At 38.7% G+C, this 25499-nt stretch overlaps 1 protein-coding gene and 1 pseudogene across 3 annotated transcripts in view; both read left to right on the top strand.

The window, feature by feature from the left end:
* Nucleotides 1-25499, top strand: part of LOC122071837 (phosphatidylinositol 4-kinase beta 1-like) — a 41978-nt gene that overhangs the window by 12260 nt on the left and 4219 nt on the right. For 2 of the 3 annotated variants that reach the window (XM_042636269.1, XM_042636268.1), the window contains 13 exons: nucleotides 9082-9273; nucleotides 9426-9474; nucleotides 12890-13022; nucleotides 13153-13579; nucleotides 14602-14682; nucleotides 14760-14906; nucleotides 16002-16071; nucleotides 20421-20518; nucleotides 20601-20705; nucleotides 23241-23294; nucleotides 24707-24850; nucleotides 25109-25162; nucleotides 25276-25350. In XM_042636269.1, coding sequence (XP_042492203.1) covers nucleotides 9082-9273; nucleotides 9426-9474; nucleotides 12890-13022; nucleotides 13153-13579; nucleotides 14602-14682; nucleotides 14760-14906; nucleotides 16002-16071; nucleotides 20421-20518; nucleotides 20601-20705; nucleotides 23241-23294; nucleotides 24707-24850; nucleotides 25109-25162; nucleotides 25276-25350 — 1629 coding nt within the window. The remainder of the gene's footprint in view (nucleotides 1-9081; nucleotides 9274-9425; nucleotides 9475-12889; nucleotides 13023-13152; nucleotides 13580-14601; nucleotides 14683-14759; nucleotides 14907-16001; nucleotides 16072-20420; nucleotides 20519-20600; nucleotides 20706-23240; nucleotides 23295-24706; nucleotides 24851-25108; nucleotides 25163-25275; nucleotides 25351-25499) is intronic. The other variant, XM_042636270.1, reaches the window with a different exon arrangement.
* On the top strand, nucleotides 794-911 carry LOC122072355 (annotated as a pseudogene).

The raw sequence follows: 25499 nt of genomic DNA, 5'->3' as shown, positions 1-25499 counted from the left end.
TTGGCAGAATTTCCACTAAATCAACCCTATTCCAGCCCTTATTGCATAATCCCTACTAAAAAAGAAGTAGTCCTATGTTCTAGGGTTTAGCAGGAATAGGGTTTTTTTATCAGTTGGGTTCCCAATAGCCCATAGAAATTAGGACTTTCTTTATTGGGCAACTATTCTACTTACAGGGATTCCCTGGCAGTTAACAATTGGGTAAAACCCTAACCCTAGCTGCCCAATCTACATGAAATTACCTAATTAATCTTACTACAGTAGTAAGTTCACTTACCTGGGTGCAGAGTTGATCTAAGAGAGCAGCCTGAGGTGAGTGAGTTCCCTCCTCACTTCTCTTTCTTCCTCTTCTTCCTTCTCTTTCCTTCTTCTTCTTCTCCTTTCTTTCTTTTTCTCCTTACTGTTACAGCAGTCACGTTTGATGCAATCTCAACCCATTATCCCTTATATATAAGGCAGCCCCAAGGGTCTGTTTGGCTGGCCCTCTTTAAGTATTGCTAAGGTCTGTTTGGTTTCCCTCTTAAATCCTTATAACTAAGGTTTGTTTGGCTGCCTTCTTAAGTTGGCTGCCCTCTTTTATTTCCATATAAATTACATACATACTATATATATAATACCTAGTAGTCTATAAATTCATTTCCTCTAGAGTATGCATTTCATGCCTAATTTAAGTCTCTTCCTATAGGGGTATAATGAGAATTTTGTACAACAGAGGTGGGCTCCACAGTGTAAAAACCCAAAAATTACATTCTGCTAGGCAAAATTGACTGGCCAGTTTTGGACCTACCATTGTGGGTGCGATCATACCAGCACTAATGCACCAAATCCCATAAAACTCCGTAGTTAAGCGTGCTTGGGTGAGAGTAGTATTAGGATGGGTGACCCCCTGGGAAGTCCTCATGTCGCATTTTTTTTTTCTACTATTCTTAGTCTTGTACTTAAACTTACCTCTTTGTCCACCTCTCCTTATGAGTTCCCCAATGATATTGGCAAGCTGAACAGGAGCGGGTGGGGTCACTTCTGCTTTCTTGGCACCCCACAATTGCCAACCATGCCAGCATTGGTTTCCTCTGCTCTTTCTTCTTTCCTGTCCATAAGTAGGGGTATAAATTTCAGATTAGGGTGTTACATTAGCTATGCCCACAAAGGAGTTGCTAGCTATTCCCCACAAACAGTTCTTACGCACAAGTCATGAGACTGGAATGGTTATGGCACTTGTTACTAGGGAAGTCATTCCCCAACCTGAAGTAACGCATAGTGCATCTATCAGAGAGCTCCTATCTGATTTTTTTAACTTAGTCCCTAATGATCTCCCAGATGAGTTGCCTCCCATGAGAGACATACAACATGCTATTGACTTGGTACCTGGTTCGGTTTTACCCAACCTTCCTGCTTACAGACTTAGTCCTACTGAGCATGTCGAGCTGAAACGGCAAGTGGATGGGTTACTACAGAAGGGCTTCATTGAGGAGAGCTTTAGTCCTTGTGTAGTACCAACTTTACTCACGCCAAAGAAGGATGGTTCTTGGCGTATGTGTGTGGACTGCCGTGCTATCAACAAGATAACAGTCAAGTATAGATTTCCTATACCATGACTAGATGATATGTTGGATATGCTGTCTGGGGCAAAGGTCTTTTCCAAGTTAGATCTGAGGAGTGGCTATCATCAGATTAGCATCCGTTCTGGAGATGAGTGGAAGACCGCCTTTAAGACCAATGATGGCTTATATGAGTGGAAAGTCATGCCTTTCGGTTTGACAAATGCACCTAGTACTTTTATGAGGGTGATGACACAGATCCTTCGTCCCTTCATTGGTCGCTCTTTGGTTGTTTATTTTGATGACATTCTGGTATACAGTAAGAACCAAGAAGAGCATAAGGATCACTTGAGGCAAGTCTTGAGAGTACTCCATGCTGAGAAGTTATACATTAATCTCAAGAAGTGTTCCTTCATGCTGCCTAAGGTTGTATTCCTTGGATTTATAGTGTCATCAAAGGGGGTTGAAGCTGATCCGGAGAAGATCAAGAGCATCACTGATTGGCCCACACCTAAGACTCTAATAGAAGTCCGTAGCTTCCATGGGTTGGCTTCCTTCTACAGGAGATTTATTCGGAACTTCAGTGCAGTTATGGCACCCATCACTGAATGTATGAAGTCGAGTAAAGGGAAGTTTGAATGGACAGCTGCAGCGACCAAAGCCTTCGCTCTTGTGAAGAGAAAGATGACAGAGGCACCCATCCTACGCCTACCAGATTTTGACAAAGTATTTGAGGTAGCTATTGATGCTTCACATGTTGGGCTAGGAGGAGTGATAATGCAAGGAGGACACCCCATCGCCTTTTATAGCGAAAAATTGAATGAGGCCAAGAAGCGCTATTCGACTTATGATCTGGAGTTGTATGCAGTCGTCCAAGTGCTACGCCATTGGAGGCACTACCTATTTGGTAAGGAGTTCTTTTTGTATAGTGTACACTGATCATGAGGCCTTGAAGCTCCTTCACTCACAGAAGTCGATTAGCCACAGACATGCCAAATGGGTAGCCTACTTGCAGGAGTTTGTATTTGCTATGAAGTACAAGGCGGGAAAAGAAAATACAGTGGCTGATGCACTTAGCCGGAAAGTGCTCACACTTAACACATTTTCAGCACATGTTATTAACATAGATCAAATACGGGGTGAGTACACCTCTGATTTTGATTTCAACACTGTCTTTATGGAGTTACAATAAGGTGGGCAGCACCTAAAGTACTCTATTCATGATGGGTACTTGTTCTTTGGCACACGGCTTTGTATCCCAAACTCTTCCCTACGTCATCACATCATACGAGAGTTATATGGAGGAGGATTAAGAGGATATTTTGGGAAAGATAAGACTCTTGCACAGGTGACTGATCGATATTATTGGCCATGCATTATAAAGGATGTCGATCATGTGATTAAGAGATGCCGTGTATGTCAGTTGGCAAAAGGGGGAAAACAGAACACAGGTTTACACTCTCCACTACCTGTTCTTCATGCACCGTGGCTTGATGTTAGTATGGATTTTGTTCTTGGACTACCCCCTACTAGAGAACGATATGATTCCATTATGGTGGTTGTGGATCGTTTCTCTAAGATGGCTCATTTTATACCTTGTCGTAAGACTTTTGATGCTTATCAGGTTGCAAAACTCTTCTTGAAGGAAGTAGTATGACTACATGGGCTGCCAACTAGTATTGTGTCTGACCGTGATGTTAAGTTCATGAGTTATTTTTGGAAGACATTGTGGCTAGAGACAAATACAAAGCTGAACTTTTCAATTGCATTTCATCCACAGATATACGGACAGACAGAGGTGGTGAACCGTAGCTTGGGAAACTTGTTGAGGTGTTTGGTTCGAGACTATGAGAAGACATGGCCTTCTATTCTTGACATTGCAGAATTTGCCTACAACAGCTCAGTGAATAGGACAACAGGTCGTAATCCTTTTGAGATCTTGCTTGGAGTTCAACCTAAGCGGCCTATTGACCTTATGTCACTTCCCCCTTAGGCTCGAGTTAGTATTGAAGCTGATGAGTTCTTGCGTCATATCACTGAGGTGCATGCCAACGTCCGACGACGTATTGCCTTGAACAATGAGGTGTATAAGGCTTTTGCTGATCGTCATCGGCGTTATGTGGAGTTCAAACCCGGGGACATGGTGATGATTCGAGTAAATCCTGAACGGTTTCAGACAGGTGTCAATACCAAGCTACATCCATGAAAGATGGGTCCCTACAAGGTGCTGAAATGTATAGGACCTAATGCTTATGTGCTTGAGCTGCCGGATGACATGACCATAAGCAACATGTTTAATGTGGCTGATCTTCACCTTTATGTTGGGCATCATTTGGATGATGGAGACATGGAGCAAATGCTGAGGTTGCCTCAACTGAAGCCACCCACTTCTGAAGTTATTGAAGATGTCTTGGATGTTAATTACAAGACCTCCTGCCGTGGCACCGGTTATCACACTTTTCTTGTCAAGTGGAAAGGCCGTCCCCGTAGTGACTGTATTTGGATTCATGCTGATGATTTCAAGAGGCTTGATCCCAACTTGTATGAGCGCTACATGTCCTTTATCCATTCGTCGGAGTCGAATGTTTTCAAGCCGGGGAGAACTGATGTAGTTCCAACAAGGGTTTACACAAGGAGAACCAAGACCAAGGTCGACCCAAGTGGCTAACTGGGTCGACCCAGATCTGGTCCAAGTCAGCCCATGGTTTGGGCTGCTGATGGGGTTACTAATTAGTTATTTAGTTTCTATTTTGAAGTCCTAAATTAGTTTCTAATTTATGTCTAGACTAGTTTCTATTTTCATTAGATTCTAATTTCCAGTTTTTAGTAACTTCTTGTAATCAATTTTTAGTAACTCAGATTTACTAACTCTGAGTTACTATTACTTGTACACCCTCCCCATCATTATAAATAAAGATGATGGCTCTTTTGATGAGCCACAATTTTGACTAATAAGAAACAACTCTCTTGTTGCTGCCGTTGGTACCCCTGGCTGTTCCTTGTGTTTGATCAAGGTCTAGGGATTGGTGTTTGATCCAATCGACACTCTGTGGCGAGAAGTCCGAGTGGGTTGCTATTATTTTCTGGTTTTCTTTATTGGATTATCTTCTCCAGCAGAACAGGTAAGTAACTGAACCATTCTGCAGAATTTTTCTAGGTTCTGAATATATGTTTTTCCCTATTCTGTCGACCTATTCAGTTGGGAGTTCTAGCCACCGATGGCCTTGTGATTCTGGTCGGTTGTTAGGATCAACCAGAGGAGGACTCGATCCAAGTTTGGTGCTGATCAGACCAGGGGTTTGTCTGGTTCTGAGTTTTCTTCAACTCTGGCTGATAGTGTTCTCTGCCCCAGAATTGATTTCTGTTTTTTAATCTGTGTTGAAGTTGACTGCTGCTTTTATTCTCCACTGAACTGGACCTTCTAACCATTAATTAGATTTGTTATTAGTTCCTTAATAATACTCTACTGAAGTTCCAGAAATTACTGTCAGATCTCAGGACCTGCTGTCAGAATCAAGTTCTAATTTGGTTATCTATTCCTGTGATATTTTGATTCTAATTGGACCTTATTCAAATACTCTATTTCTGTTGCTGAGATTCTATTTGTTGGTGCAAACTCTGCTACCTGAAATTCTAGATTCTAGGTCTAATAATTCTGGTTTTTCAAGGACTGTTGACTAGTTTAAGTTGGACTGTTGTTGCTGTCTACTATTGGGTGGTTATTGGTTGTTCTTTGGTTTAACTTTTCTGCAGTCTTGGGTCTGGTTTGGTTGTCAAATCCATTCCTACATTAATTACAGGTGTGAAAGTGTTGTCCCAACTCAAGTAGTCACTGCTAGTTGCAGTCACTCCTTACCCTTCCTAATCCGTTTCCTTGCCCGTAGGTTCTTCCTCTCCTTATGACTTGCCTATTGCTCTTCGGAAAGGTACTTGTTCCTATACTCAAAACTCTTTGGTTGCCTATCCAATTATTAGTTATGTTTTTATTTCCCATCTTCTTGTTTTTCTTCGTGCATTTACCTCTCATTGACTTCTCACTTTATTCCTATCAAAGATAAAAATGCTTTATCTTAGCCTTGATGCAGATAAGTCATTTAAAGGGCTTATCTTATTGGAAATAAGCCTTGGGTAGGGTTGTGTAGGTGTTGGGCCTTTGATCCCATGGGTTCTCTTTGTCATAAAGTGGCCTAAAATGTGGCTAGAAACTAAGAAAACGAGATTTAATTCATTAGTTTAGTTCGAGTCTACTTTTAAGTCTATTTTCTTTGTTATTTAAGTTACCTAGTCGGTTTAGGTTCCCAATTAGCTAAGGATTGGGTTAGGCCTTATTTTTTAGTGTTTGAGTCTATTTTAAGTCTTCTATATAAGTTTGTAAGAGGCTACAACAATGTCACAACTTTGATTGAATAGATTTTTCTCTTGCTGTTTGCAAAGATTTGCCTGAGATGATAGGTTGTGTTAATTAACTGGGGTAGTTGAGGGTGAGAGACCCAAGCTGAGATAGCTATTCCCCTATCTCCTTTCTTTGGAAGCCAAAGGTCACATTCTTCTTTTTCTATTTTTTGTTTTACAAGTAAGTAGTTTACTTTCGTTATCATCTTTCATTTTCTTGTTCCAGTTGCTGTCAAGTAAGTATTATTCTTAATTTTATTCAATTAGAACCTTAGTTTCTAGAAGGTTGGATATCACATGTTTTATCGGATTAAGCAATTCAGCCATCCGATTGTCTCGAAATGTTGACCATTCATTATCCTTAATCTCAACTCGTTTCAAATTTGAGTCAATTCCAACGGTCGGATTTGGAGATCTTTTGATAATACCAATTCTGCCCCCCCTCATTACATCACTGTTTAGGGCTTCTATCTTCCATAACCGATTCTGTTTGCAGTCTCTATGAGCTACTGATATTGTATTACACTGTATCTGAAATTAGTTAATTTCATATTCTGAACCCTAATTTTTGTGGCTAATTTACTGTTTGACCCCTTCCCTAGAGTTGTTAGAATTCCTCCATAATCTCGAATTTTGTTCTCTGTTTTCGATCCTGCTTGGTACTGTTTTATTCCTTTAAATCAGTATTACCTCAATTGGTATCAAAGCCTAACTGAAGGTGGATCCGGAATTTCGTTACTTTGCTAGACAAAGAGATCCATGCAAAGTCCTTGATTGGGTAGATTATCTGGAGTAATATTTTGACTACTACTTGATAGAGACCTGAAAGCTTCGATTTTCCTGCTCCCGGTTGATTGGTTGTGCTAGAGAATGGTGAAGGTCCTTGAAAAGCAACTCCAAGTTCGAGGACGTGAGCCTAGGGCTTGGGAAGCGATGAAGCACGAGTTGATGACTTAATACCTCCTTACATATATCCAAAGAAGGCTCTTCCATCAGCAAAATTCCCACCAGAAGACATCTACAGGTGATGAGAGCCTGAAACAATTAGTAGACCACTTGACCATTCTTGTGCAACAATTTGTGGCTTCAAAAAACAAAAGGCAGCAGGAGAAGACACCTCCAATCAAAGAACTGGAATCTGTTATTGTGGTTTATGTTGAAGTTCCAGTAATTCCTGTCAGCGAGGAAGAGTTAGTCCTTGATGTTCCTGTCACTGAGACTCATTTAGAAGACATCACGATTGCAATGATGGACAAGGAGGTCGAGACCATGGAACTTGGCGCTTCAACAATTGTTATGATTGTGAGAGGAGGATTCTAAGGAGCTTGATATTGAAGATGTGGTTGAACCATTGACTGAACTAATAGAAAACCACCGGGTAGATGAACCGCTAGAGTTCCATGTTGCATAAGAGTTTGACCTCTTTTATTGTTGACCTTGATTGCCTTTTTTTTTTAGTTAAGACATCTAAAATGCCGTTCTGTATGGTGATTTGTATAAGGAGGCTTATATGGTTCAGGGGAAGAATGCTCAGAAAGTTTATAGATTGAACAAAGCTATTTATGGGTTGAAACAGTCTCCGAGAACTCTTTTTTTTTTTTTTTTTTTTTTTTAAGTCTACAAGAGAAGTATGCGTTAGAGCTAAAGCAGCAGTCAAGTTCAAGTACATCACAAAGAAAATAGGGGTGCATACCCTCCCATTTACAAAGGGAAGAAACATTAGAGGACATTACATATGATATGCTAAAAGATGAGCATAAGCGTTTGTAGACCTTAAAGCATGCAGAAAAGTAACAAGTTAGAGATTAAGCTCCAAATGTCTTGGATGAAAGGTAATATTTCCTAAGGGGGATTAGTAGGAAGTTTGGTACACTTGATTAAATCATTAGAGTCTGATTCCACTGCAATGTTTTGAATTTCCAACTCTAAAGCAAGTTGAAGACCTAGCCTCATGGATGCACATTCAGAAAAGAGGGCAAATCTAGGAATATCTTTTAGAGCAATGCTCGCCAAAAGGTACCCATGATCTTCCCGGATGAGAGCACCATGACTCCGTTTTTTAAGAGATAAAACTTATCTCATATTGAAAACACTCATTTTAAGAAGGGAAAAACTATGGATCACCCATGAGGGTGATTTTATGAAATTGCAGCTGACGACAGATATCCCTACTTAAAGTTGGAAATTCTGATCCCTGGGTAGACAGGTCAAGGTCTGGACTGGCCAGTGTGTCAAATTTCAGTGTTGCATCCCCTTGTAGTTCTGTGCACCCTTTAGTAGTCTTAGATTTTTCAATTTTTGTTTTGTTATCTGGCCAACTTGGATTGGGCTGAAACTTGACTTGTGGATGGAGGATCTTGAGGTTAACCTGTCCACAAAATTTGGGCCTGCTGACTGCGAGATGATGTTTCATAACATTTTCTCATGGGTATCCCGTAACACATCCCCTTGAAAAATAGAAAGAAATGAGATAGTTTATTACTAAACAACTTACCCAGTGATATATTAACTCTAAAACATTAAAATAAAATTTGTGCCCTCCCTTGGCTTTTTCTTCCCCCCCCCCCCCCCCACTTTTGATCATCGTTGTCAAGGTGTCGCCTTGATGTCCAGGCCCCCATCCAACACCTTGGGTTGCCTTTGTGATGACTATGTTTTGATGAGTTATGATTTTATTGGTTAAGAGAACAAAGAGAGGCATAAACAAGAAGCCTACCCTAGTAGCTATATTTAAACCTTATATTTTGGTTTATTACTAGTAGCCCCATAGAAATAACAAGCCCTATGAATATCATTCCAGACCGTTTTTCGTTCTTCAGTCTTCACTGGCAATCGCATCAGTGGTTCTCTCATATTCAGTGGCCCTTAGAAAAGTCTTGATGGCATTCTTTTTTGCATACCTTATTGTATAGCCCCATTTTAAATGATGATTCTTTTGCAATTGTAACTGGTGGCATTTATGAATGCTGCTTTCCTCGTTTTGCTTTCTAACTTAAGCTTTGCATATTCTGATGCTTCCAAAAGATGAGGAGGTAAAAAGAGGGGGGGGGGGAGGAATCGATAGTTACCTTGTAAAAGGATCTTAAAGCATCTGTTGATTGAAAATAACTATATTCCTGTTCTGTTTCTTTTTGTGCTTGTGATTTGGCAGAAGCGTCCAGGCTCACCAAGGCAGCGAGATGAAAAATTGCATACAAGGCCTCCACTTCCCAATAATTTGACGACACAGATTCGCAAAGGGACGTATCATGTTTCACTGGACTTTGTTCTATCATTATGTGAAACTTCATCTGGCTTGGTTGATATATTCCCAGTTGAAGATCGTAAAAGTGCCCTCCGTGAGGTTGTCAATACTTTTTGTTGCTTTGTTGGGTTTTTTTATGTGACTTAGTTTCTCTCTGTTGATATTTGCCGATTTTCTTTCCTTTTTTGGGGAGGGGTACTTTTTGGTTGTATACTTGTCACCTTACTGATATTTAAATATTGTATTTCTAGTCGATTGCAGAGATTAATTCGCATGTAGCTGATGCTCAAAGTAGTGGAGGTATTTTCTTTGTATCTTGGCATCATCTAAAAGATTTCTGTGTACTTAAATCCACAGTGCATGTGTTGGACTTTGTATTTGAGTTTTTTATTTCCCATTTCATCATGTATTTTTTTGATAATGCAAAGTATAAATGTCTGATTACTGAAAGATTTGTCTGAAATCAGATGGAAAGTGATCATATACTGAAACAGCCTGTTGACTTAGTTTTGAAGTTTTTGGGTAGAATGCCATCTTAAAAAGTATGTTGTGAAGATTTTTGGATCCTGATTATGTTGCTGATATCCTTCTTTTGACAAGTGATTAGACTTCTTAGGAAGAAAATTTTTTTTCTCCAAAACTTCGGGGAAACGAAGAATTGGATCCAACCAAGTACTTTGTGATACTAATACTATAACTAGATTCATTCTTGTAATAATGGAAGGGAAAAAAATTGGAAAGGTCTATTCTATATGTCGATTACTTTCTTGGAAAATTGTCTAATGTGGGGAGGTTGGAGGCTTGGAGAACCCGCTATAGGTTTCTATGATACAGGGAGTTGGATTTCCTTGGAGGAGGTTTGAGGGCTGAGTTTTGGGAAAAATGAAACTAGTAGATAAAGGTGATTAAATCAACTGCAGTTTTCCTAATCCTTATTATGGGGCTTCAGGGTTGGATCTTATATAATTCTATGGGTAAGAGACTTGGACAGCCACTATCTGTTATTTTTCTTAGTTAGCTGATCTATATAGAGGCAGGTGGCGGTTGATTAAAGGTGTTACTTGTTAGGTGAAACAAGATTCATACTTGATGTCTCACAAAGAGTATGTTGATGCTACCTTTCATTTTAAAGCCTTAGTCATGAGCAAATGGAAGCTTTCTGGGCAATTTTGAAAAATTCTAAAGTTCTGTTGGAGCTTAGGTCTAGTCCAACGAAGAGTTTATTAATTGGGGTTGGGGCTATGGTGAAGAGGTGGTGGGAGGATTTGCTTGTTCTAGGCATTCTATGGTTGTGAGGGATTACCTTTTCTTTTTTATGGTGTCCCAGTTAGAAGTCTTGAAATCCCATTACCTTCCTCTCAATGCGATAAAGCTCATTATTGATGGCATAATGGCAGTTCTTTTGGCAATCCAGGGCCAGATGGATCCGGGGGGTTTGATGCAGGTGGCCAAGCCATCCTAGCCATTAAAAGGCCTTGTGGTCATGATTGTCACCTCATAAGAGGGACTGGGCTTTATGAGACATACACATGGGGCTTATCCCTGGTTATGGGTATTTGGGCTATAAAAATTTTTCGGTTCCAAGTTGTAATGGGCCAATATTATAAGGCCATATTTTTTTGGGGGACGTTAACCATAAGCGGGATGAGTGTTTAGTCTAAAGTCTAAGTCAAGTTTTGTTGCATCAGTTCTACTTTGAGTCTGAATTAGGAATCCCTTTTCTCTTTTAATTTCGGATATTTGATTTATGCTCTAAATAGGAATTAGGGGTCTGGTTAGTCTATATATAAGTTGTAATAGTTTAGGCTCAAAAGTGTGGGTCTCTAGGAGATCTAAGTTGAACTCCAGATCTCGTTCAGCATATGCCACCAGGTTCATGTTTGAAAATTTTATTTGTGGTTTTTATTTGCATTGATAATTAGTTGTTCTAAAGAGCTGTGGGAGGTACGAATTTATTCTGAATTCAATAAAGCTTGGTTAAGGATTGAAGCTGCTAGAGTGAATCAAAATAAGACTGCTTTGAAATTCTGCAATCTGAAAGTATTTACCAATACATACAACAATAGTTCATCTTTTTGATATTTGCCTCTGAAACTGATTTTTAAAATAAGTTTTCTGTTACATTATTTTCATGATTGGTGTGAATCATTATTTTATGAATGGTTTCTGAAGTGCATTATTTTGCAGATATTTTGTAATTTTGCCATAGTTACCTAATTATAGGTTGATGGGTTTTCCATCAAGAATTGATTTTTTCCCCCTAAACCCTAGGTTGCATCAATTTTGTTTAGAGACCATGAAGCGGTGCTTCTGTCTTTTTCTGCTTTTATTGGATATTGTGACTCAGTTACAGCATATCTGAAAGCTGTTATATGGGGTTTTGAGGTTTCTGTTCAACTTGGTTTTGTTTGATCGTTAGGCGACTCTAAATTAATGATTGGCTGGCTCATATAGGTTCAGGAGGTCCATGGAGATACATGCTCTACATTTGGAAAGCTAGAGCCTTAGTGCCAACTAAGACTTTTCCTTTACTTGGAGAATGTGTTCATCCAATTCAATAGCTGATGAGCTGGCAAAACCGTAGTTGATAGGAATGCTTTTTATGTGGCCCTTTATCATATTCTGTCGTTCCTGTTAAAGTTCCCCAACCTTCCATGGTTGGTGTTGCTGCTGTTGTACACTAGTTTTGTATTTCCTTCTATCAATAAAATTTGTTATTTTAAAAAGAGAAAAAAAATTCTGAGGTTCTCCGAAGCAAGTTGGCGTGGGCCGTGGAGTATTCTTTTTGGAAGGTTTTTGTTGGAAAGGGAAATGAACGGTTGTGAGAAGTTATCTGGATTTTCTTTTTGGTAAGCAATAATTTATTCATGAAAATGGTATGTGGTAGTTCATAGGACTAACTGTACATATTGAGGGAATACTTCCTCGAGTGTCAAACCTCATAAAGCCAACCCCTGGACAGTTTCAAAATCCAATTAACAAAGAAATGTCATCCATGAAAGAAATTCCAGGTCTCACAACCCCTTTGCTGATACATCTACAAATTTTTTTGTTTTGATAAGTGTTTTCATCGTCAATTTTTTTTCTTTTGATAAATTTATTCATCTGCAATTTTGTTTATGTCATTGGCTGAAAATACACTTTGGGGGCAAAGGTCTAAAGTTTGAGCATCTCAAACTTCAATCCATGAATTTTCTCCTTTGGAAATTCGATATTTAATTTAGGGAAAGTTATGCATGCATGGATGATGGAACATCATGAGAAGTTTTTTTTCTAAGCCGACAAATGTTTTTTTTTTTGGGGGGGGGGGGTTAGAAAGTTGAGAAATTTGTCATGGCCCTCACTTCTCTTCAGGACTACTTTTGGAAGGTTAAAAATTTGCCTGTCTAATGTGAGCTTGAGGCCATTTGAACTTTATTGATGACTCTTGGTCAATTTTTGGCATTTCTGAGCTGTGTTGAAAATCAATGACAGAATTTTTTATTTTAAGAAGTTTGATTTTGATGGGGAATTCAATTTAAATTCTAGTACCATTATTTGTCTTATTGCTAAATGTCTTCAGTCACTATGTTCACACTGTTATTACTTTATCTTCACCAGTTCACCATCAAGCTACTTAAGTTAGTTGCAAGTGGATGTCTGTGGTAATACTACTTACTTGAGAATGCAAACTATAGCTGCTCCCTTGTCAATATATTTCAACATGTTATTGTAGGAGTGTGCTTCCCAATGGGAAAGGGAATGTATCGAGTGGTTAACATACCTGAAGATGAAGCTGTTCTTCTGAATTCTAGGGAAAAGGCACCTTATCTGATATGTGTGGAGGTTGTGAAAGGTGAAAGTCCAAGGTATTTATAGAATTTCATTGTCTAATTGACCATAAGGTTTGCATGCTAGTTCTTTCTTGGATTTTGTTGTGCCATAATATGCATTGTTTGAGAATTGATACAGTCTGACATGATAGTCTTTTTTCCCCAGCCATACAAAGGAGACATCCACTTTTCAAAAGCTTTCCAAAGGAGGGATTCCATTGGCAAACGGAGATGCACAATTGCCAAAGCCTCCGCCATGGGCATACCCTTTATGGAGTGCACAGGATATGTATCGTAGGGGTACTGATGGGATTTCGAGATCTACTTCTCTAGCTATTGACCAGGCAATGGCTCATTTGTGGGAGGCCAAAGTAAAATTTGTCAATGTGAATCTTTCGGTAGAGAAGGAATTGGTTAACCAGTCCAAGGATGCTACGGTACCAGAATCAGAGCATGGTAATGATTTGGAATGGGTAAGAGTTGTGTTGACAGCTGATCCTGGGGTTAGCATGGATGATATAGAGGACCAAGAACCACCCCGTCGGAAAGAGCACCGCCGTGTTCCAAGCACAATTGCCATAGAGGAAATAAAGGTGGGCCTGTAAGTGGGAGATATGATAGTTGTATGTTACATATGAAAAAATTGCAATGATATTATCATCTGAGCCATCACAGGTAACTGTATCTATTTTGGTAGTCATGATTATTTTTCAATTGACCGTGTGAGATCCGTGGGTTGGGTTTGTACTGATCCTCTTGCCATATGATTATCTGGCCTCGGGTGTATGTATATAGAAGGCCTATTTTGGTTTTGATTTGTCTGGAAAGGTTGCTTCTGTAAGGTTTTCTATCTATTTATTTATTCTTTTTCCACAGTTGTCAAGGCGGCTACGCGACCCAAGGCGGTCAGGGGAAAAGAAAAAAAAACCAAGGTGACACCAACTAGGCACCTAGATGACGCCTTGACCACTATGGTTTTACAAATCTGATTATGAATATGATCTTTTGATCATTATGTGCCTATAGTGTATGTGATCGTAATGTATTGAAGTTGCTATCTCATGCTTGTGTGGGCATATATTTATTTATCTTTGTAAAGAAGTATCATCAAAGATTCAGCTATACAAAGCCATGTCCTGATGCTTTAGGTTTGGGCAAGTCCTGTTCCTCCTATTCGCTCCATATTGGGCTATAGCTTCTGTTAGATCATTAGTCATCCAGTATTAATTTATCCTTTTCCTTTTAGTGCCCTTGGGTTGTTCAGACTAAAGCCTGAAATGGTTTATTTTACTATTGGACCTTAAAAATAGGCTTAAGCTTGACCCTGAAGATTTATCTAAGCCCTGTCAGGCTGGCACCTCCCTGGTCTTGCTCTTACATTTCATTTATTGCGATTTGACCCCATGAAGGTTATGGCTTCATTAGTTGAAGCTATTTATTTATTTGTTTCTTTGGTGTTGAAGTAACTGATCATCCAATGGGTAGTGGGTTATCTTTTCCAGCTGATGTGCCATCGTTATTTCTCCTATTTCTTTGTAATCTTGCTATTTGATATTTGATGCTGATGATTCAAACCATGCACAGGAGGTTAAATTTCCAATTTGTTTTCCTGTAGGCTGCCGCAGCGAAAGGGGAGGCACCTCCAGGGCTCCCTTTAAAAGGTGCAGGTCAAGATTCTTCAGATGCACAACCGAAAGTGAGTTCTAGCTTCAGGATTTGAATTTTGGGCTACAACAAACATGTACAAACAGATATTGGATGTTCTATTTGAAGTACGTCAAAGTTGACTCTGAACAGGTTACAAATGGTGGTATTCCTAAGGCAGCTGATGCCTTGTCTGGTGAACTTTGGGAAGTGAAGAAGGAGAGGATACGCAAAGCTTCAATACATGGAAAATTACCTGGTTGGGATTTGTGCTCTGTAAGTATTTAAAAAGTTCAGTTATAGTTTAATTGGCTTTGTTTTTTTTTTTTTTTGGGTTCTATTTAGATAATTGGATTTGTGACAAATATAGAAGTTTTGAAGTAATATCGATGTGTTAGTTGATGGGCTATATAGTACCTAAATAAGAAGCCTATGAATATGAACATTTGTGGATACACAAGCAAAATCAGCACAAATATCGGATGCAGTAGCACTAGGCTGGTTGGACTGATATGATTTAGTTTGGAACTCCTGTCAAGGAGAACTAGGCCTAACTATGGCCATCAGTTCCAGTAGGATGGTTTGGGAATTTTTATTAAACCTTGGAGTGATTTGTGTAACCAGAAATCAATTTATAATAGGGGTCTACAGGGGCTGTCGATAGGGGTTGAGATTAGGGGTAAGAATGGTAGGCTGATGGTAGTAGTGAATAGTGATTGACAGTCCAAGTGAGTTTTAAATATTTTCTTCTGTGGAGAGTCCATGTACGAGTCGATCTGGGTTTGTTCATGGCTGTAAATAAGTGTTATCACTTATCACCCCTCCAATGGATATAGTTGAATGAATGGAGGAAATTTTCTGAGTTTTGTGTGTGGCTACTGCTGGTCAGCGATCGCAATTTCTTGTTCTTCTTTCTTCTCTGTCATACACTGTTCCAGCAAGCATTCCATAATTATATACTCCTTACATATTCTTCATTTTCTCACTATGATTTTTTTGCAGTTGATCTTGATTGTTATTCTATATTTGCTATATGCTGTTTACAATTAGTACAACAACAACAACAAAAAACTCAGCCTTATCCCAACTTAATGGGGTTGGCTACATTGATGATTGACCCTAGCCCTTCACACAAAAAAACGATGGGTGGGAAACGAGAGGAGAAATGAAAAATGAAGGTGGAAAGAGGCACAGCCCAGCAAGTTAGGAGAATCTCAGCTAAATGGATCCTAGCCCTCCACTAGGCTGGTCATATTTGGGACAAGACCTAGACTATGCATGCAATTCCTCACAACTTCTCCTATATTTAATATATGCTGTTTCATTCTCATTAATGAATTATTTTCCATTTTTCTTTTGTTTTTCCTGTAGTTTATTGTGAAGAGTGGTGATGATTGTAGGCAAGAGCATCTTGCTGTGCAACTAGTCTCTCACTTCTATGGTAGGTATCCAGTTGCAATTAAAGTCGTTATGTATTGATTTTAGTCCTCTGTTAGAATTGTGTTGCATAAATTATATCCTTGACTCCATATTTCTGGTATTAATGTAGTTCTTGTAATAATTGTTGCCTATCAAAAGAAAAACCAAAATGGTATATATTGCCATACTTTTTGTGCTGCTATGTGCTTGCATAAAGGCTACTGCAAATCGTCTAAATGAATGCTGTCTCCCTAAGACCATACATCATTTGTTTATGTTCATTATGCTTTAAGTTGTGTTTTATGATGTCGATTTTATGCTTTAAATTACTGATTCTGTTATGTTCTAAACTTCCATTTTGGAGGATGCTGATTTCTTTGGAGTGGATCTATGATACATAATGCCTGTACGTGGCTACATGATAGATGTGGATATTGGCAAAGGATAGGGCACATATTTCAGATGTTTATGGTCCAACTGTAATGTGAGGCTAGGTAGGACTACCCAACCCCAGTTAGGATCAACAAGTAACTCCAAATAAAACACAGAAGTAGGTACTGATCTCAGTAAGTGTAATACCCGCAAAACAGTTGCTAAACTACCCTGTTATAATCACAGTAGCACCTAATAACAGTTGTCTATATCCATTCCTAAAGAGGCACAGCAATAACAACCCAAAACAGCCAATCGGCTTGGCTCAGATTAGGGCAATTCCAGAAAACTAGAATGCAAACAGAATACCAACAATCAGTCACTAGATGGGGTTTAAAAACCAGTCGAAATCAGGCTTTAATATCATGAATCAAGCCCCAAAGTACTAGGGCAGAATTCTGGTCAGGTCACAGATTACCTCAGATCTTGGAATTAGGTCAAATCTGGAGATTTTTTATAACTCAATAACCAAACCTCTGGAAGGCCTGTTCTTCTGGTCAAGTGGGGTTTCTAGAGAGGTCCCCAAAAGATGGGCCTGATTCGCAAGCAGGTTGGAAGATTCGGGGGAGCAACTTTGCTGTCCAGAAAACTCCAAATCGTCAGTACCTCAGGCTCTTTTTAGGTGTCTCAGAACAACAGAAATCAATGGGACTTCAATGTGGACTTCAGTAGGTCTCGGTTGGTCTTAGGATTGGCCAGAAATTGCAGATCTGAAGATGGGAAGAAAGAGAGGAATCAATGGATAGAAGGGGGATGGGAATAGATGGCTATCTTAGCCTAGGCATCTTACCTAACATGGACTCTCACAGTTGGAGCCTCTCTCAGGACAATGGCTTGCATAAAGCAAGCTTTCAGTCTTCATTAAATTGTGGGAAGACCCCTTGGGCCTGTTTATGATATATAGGCTTTGGAATGGAGACTCAAAATAAAAATTGAAAAAAAATTAAATTAAAGAAAAAAGAGAACTGAGGAAAATAGAAAGTTTCTTAACAAATGAGATCTTTCCTTGGACAAGACTAAGGCTCCGTTTGGTATCGTTCTTTTGGAATGTTTCTAGAGTTTTTTCGTTCTAATAGAACAAAAAAACGGAATCTAGTGTTTGGTGCGTTTGTGGTGAGAAACGGTTTTTTTGAACAAAAAGTAGAAAAAAAAAACTGCAGAAACAGGAAATATTGTCGTTCCGTCATTCCAGTTTCGTTTCAGATTAAAAAAAATGGAACAATATGGGGCATTTTAATAAAATCGTTCCCGACGATTTCCAACATACCCTTTAGGCCTTTCACAAAGCCCTAACCTTCGCAGCACTTCCTCCCCCATTTTGAAGCTTGCTAGTTGCCGATCGTCTCTCGCATCCGTCTCCCCCATTTTTGCCAGACGACCATCTGTGCTCATCTCTGTTCGTCGTTCACGCCGCTGCAAGCTCTCTCTCTGTCATTCCACAGTCGCCACTGCAAGCTCTTTGTCGTTCACGTCGCTGCAAGCTCTCTCTCTCTCTCTCTCTGTCATTCCACTGTCGCCGTTGCAAGCTTCGTCGTTCACGCCGCTGCAAGCTCTCACTCTGTCGTTCCACCGTCGTTGCCAAAAAAAGTAAGGGACTTGAGTTTCCTACCCATTTGGCTGATCCTTCTCATAGTCCTCCACTTGCCCAGGTAGATCCTTAGAGCACTTTCCCCTTCCCCCTGCTTTCATATATATGTCTCTATTGAACTTCTAGGTCTTCTGTTTGATGGGTTTATCAGCTGGGCCTTGTTACCTTTTTATTCATTTTAGTAGAGAATTTTGTATCTTTGATTCTGTTCAGTGAGTGCATTTGGGTTCCCTGCTTTTACTATTTACTTTCGCCAATTTGTTGATGAAGTTGCAAGCATCCATCTAATTAATTTATGGGGTTTGTTTATCTAGCTGACGATTTCACTTTCTTTGTTTTCTTAATCCTTTTATTAACTTCTTTTTTTTATCCTTTCAAATCTTTCATTATTTTTTTTTTTTGGGGGGGGGGGTTTTCTCATTTTTAAGAAATATGTTAGAAGTAATTTCTTTTAGTAGTAGTTCTTTTGTTTGCTACTCTTTGATTTATGGGTATATGGAATTCATGATTTCCTTTCACCTCACAGGTTTATTTAAGTTCTTATTTCATTTCATTTTTATTTTTATTTTTTTGGTTTGTTTTAGTCGATTTCAGAGGATTTTGTTCTGATATTTCTTATTTATTTATCTTTTTAATTTTTTCATCTTTTTTTTTTTCTTTTTTTACTCTTTATTCATTTTGTTAGGCAGTTTCCATTGAGATAGGTTCTCGTCCTGCATTTGATCATTCTACAACACAAACAAGTCAACGAAATAGGGCAAAAGAAATGAATGCCACTAGGATAAGAATTGCAAATGCAATGGCTAGACGGCAAGGGATGCCTGAAATAGTTGAGAACTGAAACCGATATCTATTTGGACAAAGCTGGAAAACCTAAGTTGGTTATAATGTGGTTATCCTTTCTTAAGTGCTACTTTGTATATTACATTTGAGGTTATGGTTTCTATGTATGTGGTACTTTTTTGGTTGTGGTACATTTGACAAATTATTATGAATGTCGTACATTTTTATATTTCTTCCGTTTTTTGCATTGATTCATTTTTAATATATTTGGATGAGGTATGGCTTGTTTGATATTTAAATGATATCAATGCATTGTTAATTATGTACTTTTTTATATTTTGGAACCACTTTTTTAATTTGGTATCTACTACTTTAATGTTGTCCCAAAAAATTATCAAATTATATTAGTACTTTAGTTAGTGTTATTTCTGTAATTATTGATTTTCATTAAAAAAAATGTTTCTGAAACAAGCCTTACCAAACGCCACAATTGTCGTTTCTCCGTTCTGAAACTGTCCCTGAACAGATTCACCAAACATCATTTTTTCGTTTAAAAACGGCATTTTGACACAGAAACTGGAATTTTTGTTTTTGACACGAAATGCTGTTTCTGGAACAGAAACGATACCAAACGGAGCCTAAGTAACCAAAAAAAAAAAAAAAAAGGGAAACAAAATCCCAATCTACTCTTATTGTAGCTTGCTGTCCAAGGCAGACTTAGCCCCCATGATTTTGGTTTGAACTTTGAAGGATCCAAAACCTCCAGCCGATGGTTTCTGGCAGCATATGCTGGTTGGTCCATTTTTATGGTGATGACCACTCTTAGATTGATTCTTACGGCTGCAGTGCTGGCTATAGAATCAATCTACATAAGCTCCCCTCCCCCTCTTTTAAAATCATTCTTCTCAGATGAATTGAGGAATGCCATGTAATGCTCATAGAGATCTGGATTGAGACGTTTGAAATTGTTGGCATGGATCCACATACAGTCTTGAGATGCCTGTTCTTCATCTCCTAGCTTGATTGCTTCTGAGCTACATCTTTAACCATCCTTTTAAGCTGTTATATAAATAGTCTTATTTCATTCCATTGTTCAGGATTATTCCCCACCGTGTTACATAGTCCCGTTCGATTGGTGACTTGTGTCCCGTCAAATTTTCAAAATGAGATCATTCGTAGACAGTAGTGGTCTTATTTTCTGGTATAATCTTCCATCCTAGTCTCCTAGCACCTTCATGATAAATCTTCTCATGGAAGAAAACATCCAACTAGAAATATGCTTATGTTGTTATGCTTTACTCTTCAATTTTTTTGCACAAACTCCTGACATTGCTAGGGAGTGGTTCTGCAATTGAAAGCAAATGATTTGAGTTTCTCTGTACTCTTTTTCTTTTTTGTGTTGTTGAATAATGTTGTCAATTAAAAGGAAAAGATGATAATGGAGCAGCATGAAAAAATTGACTTGACGAAAGATGCTACAAGGTTAAAAAAAACTTCAGTTGTTTTTGTTCTACTGTCTCTATTATATTTATTTTACAATGTTTCTTATTTCTTTTTCCTGGTGCCAGACATATTCCAAGAAGCTGGTCTCCCACTCTGGTTACGTCCTTATGAAGTCTTAGTTACTTCTTCTTACACTGCTTTGATTGAAACAATTCCAGATACCGTAAGCTGTACTTTTTAAACTCTCTGTGGAGCATTGTGATCTAAATTTTATTTAACCTTGATAACTTCTTACTGTTTTGTAGGCCTCACTTCATTCAATTAAAAGTAGGTTTCCTACCATCTCAAGCTTACGTGAGTTTTTTGTGGAGAAATATGAGGAGAATTCTCCAAGTTTTAAGCTTGCCCAGGTGATTGATCAATTTACAATAGCAGATTCAAGCTTGCTTCCATATGTAGTGTTTCATTCTTTCACCCCCGATGCATTGGAAGAAAGTGTTTTATCTTGCTGAACTTGTTAAAATACGATGAAATGGTTGGTATTTTTGGTGTCTGTCAGTGTAGATCTTAATGCAGCCTTACTTCTATAGATCGAACTAATTATTAAGAATCAGGCTTGGTTTCTTACTGTAAATTTTCTTTTGGATCAATCTGTTTGTTTGAAATTTAACTTTGAATCATATTTGTAAATTTTGTTTCTGGGCTCATTTTGGTTGGCTCCTGGCAGTGAAACTACCCAGTATTTCAGTAATATTGGAGTACAATTTTAGTGTTTTTTTTTTCCCTGTAATAACATAAAATCTATTATTGTGTTCTCAGGTTGGAATAATTGATAAATTATTTAGATAAGGTTGTCTGAATTATTATTTTGTCCAAAGACATGTCATGAAAAATGACCCATAAGCCTGATAGCTGAGCCAATTACCTATAACATTACTATATTCTAAAATTTTTGTAAATTATTTTAGCTGAATTTTTTCAGTGAATTCAATTTTTGGTCTGGCAATAACCGAAGTCCTGCAAGAAAAATCAACAGTAACAACTGTGGTCTGAAGTCTGTTGCCTACCCTGTTAAAAAGAGGGCCAGAACTCCATGCCTGACCAGCTTCTGTCCTCCATCAATGCAACATTCTAGCCACATTAGTTTATTGTCTTGTTTGAAACAATAACAGAAAGGATAACCGGCAATCACAACCTAGGAGAAGAGAGATGAGAAGAAGAAGAAGAATATTGGAAGAGAATACTGCCGCAAGGAAGAAAACAGTCCATCTGCATGACAGTCCCTTGCTATCAATGTAAATAAGGTAAAGCAGTACAATACTGCAAGGACTAGAAGACTCTTCTGTGCTTGCAGTAACATGGTACTACATAGACTAAAAGACTAAAGTCTAAGCTAACTATAACAACTAAAACAAGGACATGAAGCCAATACCTCAGGGGTCTGACAGTAATACCCCTGCGGTACAACATGCATAACACTCCTCGCGAAGCTTGAGCATACAAATCACCCATGCTCAGCTTGGAACAACCCTTCCATAAAGTAGAAATAAATAGAGGCTTGGTAAACATGTCACCTAACAGATCTGCAGAACACACAAACGTAGTATCAATCAACTTCCTCATTACTGCATTCTACCCATACTGACTATCAACTTCAATGTGCTTGGTCCTTTTATGAAACACCGAATTACTGCCTTATTGGCAATAAAGATAGCTTCTTGATGATTATCACATAACATCTTCATCGGTTTAGTAACAAGAAACCTCATTCTTGAAATGATTTCAGCCACATCAATTCAGCTGCAGTATGGGCCATAGCTTTATATTGAGATTCAACACTGGATCTAGCCATAGTCGTTTGCTTCTTGCTCCTCCACATGACAAGATTGCCACCAATGAATGTATAGTTACCCGGGGTAGACCTTCTACCACCATCAACACCAGCCTAGTTTGCGTCATAATATCCAACTAGATCAATATGTTGATGAGGCCAATAAATGAGACCCCTAATCTTGAGCCCCCTTATGACACCTTAAGATTCGACACGCTGTCTCCTAGTTAGTATTCATGGGAGATTCCATCAAATGACTAATGACCCCAACTGCAAAGGATGTGTCAGGTCTAGTAACAATAAGGTAAATGAGTTTCCTTAGTCCCTACTAATCTCCTATATTGGTGCTTGCCATCAAATTCCTCGCCATAACTTGTATCAAACTTCTGATGTGGATCCATAGGAGGTATCAGCCGGTTTAGAAGCAAGCATTCTAGTTTTATATAAGACTTAAGAGGCCTAACACATATTTCCTATGCGAGGAACTAATCCTTTCTTGCTTTGAAACATTTTGATACCAAAGAAATACCTTGAGAGCACCCATGTCTTTCATATGAAATGTTGTCAATAAGATTTCACTTCTGTAATCCCATATGCATCACCCTCAGATATGATAATATCATAGATGTACACAACTAAAAATACCATTTTAGAATCCTGACAATGAACAAATACGGAGTGATCAGAATACCACTGAGAATCCGCACCGAGTAACAATCGAACTGAACTCATTAAACCAGGCTCTGAGTGATTGTTTTAAACCATCATTGCAGCAAGAAAATCATATAGAGAACTGTGTGAAGTTAGGTGTCATTATAAGGAATATTGTTTGGTGGCCCCTCCATTGTGTCTTCCACACCATAGAAGTTTGTGGTTCCTCTAATAATTGGTCAAAGTTGCATTAAGGTATGATTCTAATATGTTTTAAGCAGGAATTGGTTTTTATCATTATGCTGGAAGTTACATTTTAGAGATAAAATTGTGATACATCTTAATTGTCAGCAGTTTGGTTCCAATTCTTGTATGGCTCCATGATTTCAAACATTAATGTGGTTTTGATTGTTGGAGGGAGAAATTGTCTACCTTCTTTTGAAGGATTTGATTTCTGTTGCAGAGGAATTTTGTTGAGAGTATGGCTGGATACTCTATACTGTGCTATCTTCTTCAGGTAAAGTTCACTATTTCTCTTTCTCTTGATGCATTGTTATAACAACTACAGACCCAATTAACCATTTCATTACCTTATTATAACCTCACAGTCACACTTAGTCATGGATGAGATCTTCCTCCTGATCAGCGGTATTCTTTGGTTCTTTTTGCATCTATCTAATACACATCACCTTTCCTTAAAAATAAAAATAAAATAAAGAAAAAGAATAGCTTCCTTTTCTTTCAAATTTCTGAAGGACCTTATGCCAATGCGCGCTCACCTGAACACTGATTTTGAGGGCTAGATCTGTAGCATTGGGATCATTTCATGATTTCCGGCAAGGATTTAGAAATTGGGATCTAGGATCCCGATCTGGATCAGCTGATTCAAGGAAGGATTGGACAATCCTTGGCTGATCCTTTTGTAAAATAAACTAGAATTTCCGATTCCAATCTTATCTGACCGGTCTGCTAGTGGATCCACCAATCCTTGAATCCTTGATTTTTGGTGTTGTAGATGAATCTTGCAGAGGCCAAATTGATTATTGGCCGTACCATCTCTAGACTCCAGACAGGCAGACACACTGTGCACCTTGGTTGGTCCTAGGGCTTGACTTTACCCTACCCAATTCATCATGGTTCCTCTACAGCATATGTTTTGCTGATTTTCCATTGTTGTAGCACAGCATGCTGTTATGATTTTGAAAGTTGCAAGAACTTGGGTTCATACAGATCCTTTTAAATGACCAAACCCTACTTGTAAAAGACTTAGGTCTGCCCCTAATAACTCCTATTAAACAGGGGCAATAATCTCCATACAACAAAAGCAAGAAATAACACTAAATAAGTAAACACGACTTAATAGTTTAAAAGTAGGTCACGGACAGAAGTCCTATTACATCCCAGCAGCTCCAGTCAGATTGATTCTGGGCCCTATTCAGTAGCTAAAGATGATGTCTACTGTAGAGAATAAAGCCAGGAGACAGCAGAAATGAGGGAAACAGTGAACAGTTGCTGCACACGAACTGGAGACAGGAAAAACAGAGACTGATTCATCTTTTTCTTTTTTTTTACCCAAATAAAATGAAGTATGGAATTTTATTGAAAGCGGGGGAAATCATACATCCGTCATAGCTAATGATCTCTGACAACTTAACCCAAGACAGATAATAGAAAAGTAACTAAACCCTAACTATCCTCAATACAGTCAGTGTAGGATGTTCTTGCATAATTTATCTGGATGGACTTGGCTTTTGTATTTAGGATCTTAAAAAGTTCATTGAGTTTAGAGTATTTGTAAGATTTGTTATTTATGCTATGCCTTGTGGAGTGTGGAATGAAATTTTAAGGTCCCATGGGGACCACCCTCCAGTCTAATGTGTTGGTATATTGTACTTGTGCTTTCTCATCTATCTATTCATGGTTGTCCAGGTGAAGGATCGGCACAATGGAAATCTCTTGATGGATGAGGAAGGTCATATTATACATATAGATTTTGGCTTTATGCTTTCTAATTCACCAGGGGGTGTGAACTTTGAGAGTGCACCATTTAAGTTAACTCGTGAACTTCTTGAGGTTAGAATTCACCCTAATCTATATTAACTTCCCCCTCCCACCCCCCCCCCTTTTTTTTTGGGGGGGGGGGTGTCTCTGTGTGTGTGTGTGTAGGGGGGGTGGGGGGGATCTGAGCTATACTAACTGTTTCTGCTTCTCACTTAGTCATTGATGATTGTAGTACTTGCTAAACGTCTGGTGGTCTGATTGTACTTCCTTTCCAAATGTCTGTCTCATGGGTTGTCATCATTGATTGTTTAAACGTTGTGCTTTTGCTAGGTGATGGATTCTGATGCTGAGGGAGTCCCAAGCGAGTTCTTTGACTATTTTAAAGTATTTACATTTAACACACCTGTTCTTTCCTGTTGTTTTAGTGTTCACATATTTCTTTGTTTGCTATATTCATGGCTAAATTTGGGAAGTGATTTTTATTCCTATGCCCTCAGGTTTTATGCATCCAAGGTTTCCTTACATGCCGTAAGCATGCAGAACGCATCATACTTCTGGTTGAAATGTTGCAGGTAATAGAAGTGTTAGCATTTTAATGGGTTGTACTTCCCTCTGAATGACTATTCATTTATAGCCTATAGATTAAACTCATTTTATCCATTTGAGGTATGTTGAATGGATAGTCAGAAAAAGGGGGTAGGGAGTTGGGGGGGGGGGGGGG

Source organism: Macadamia integrifolia, chromosome 2, assembly GCF_013358625.1.
Source record: "Macadamia integrifolia cultivar HAES 741 chromosome 2, SCU_Mint_v3, whole genome shotgun sequence".
Lineage (NCBI taxonomy): Eukaryota > Viridiplantae > Streptophyta > Magnoliopsida > Proteales > Proteaceae > Macadamia > Macadamia integrifolia.
Note: the sequence above shows the minus strand (reverse complement) of the source record. Positions and strands in the feature narration are given on the sequence as shown.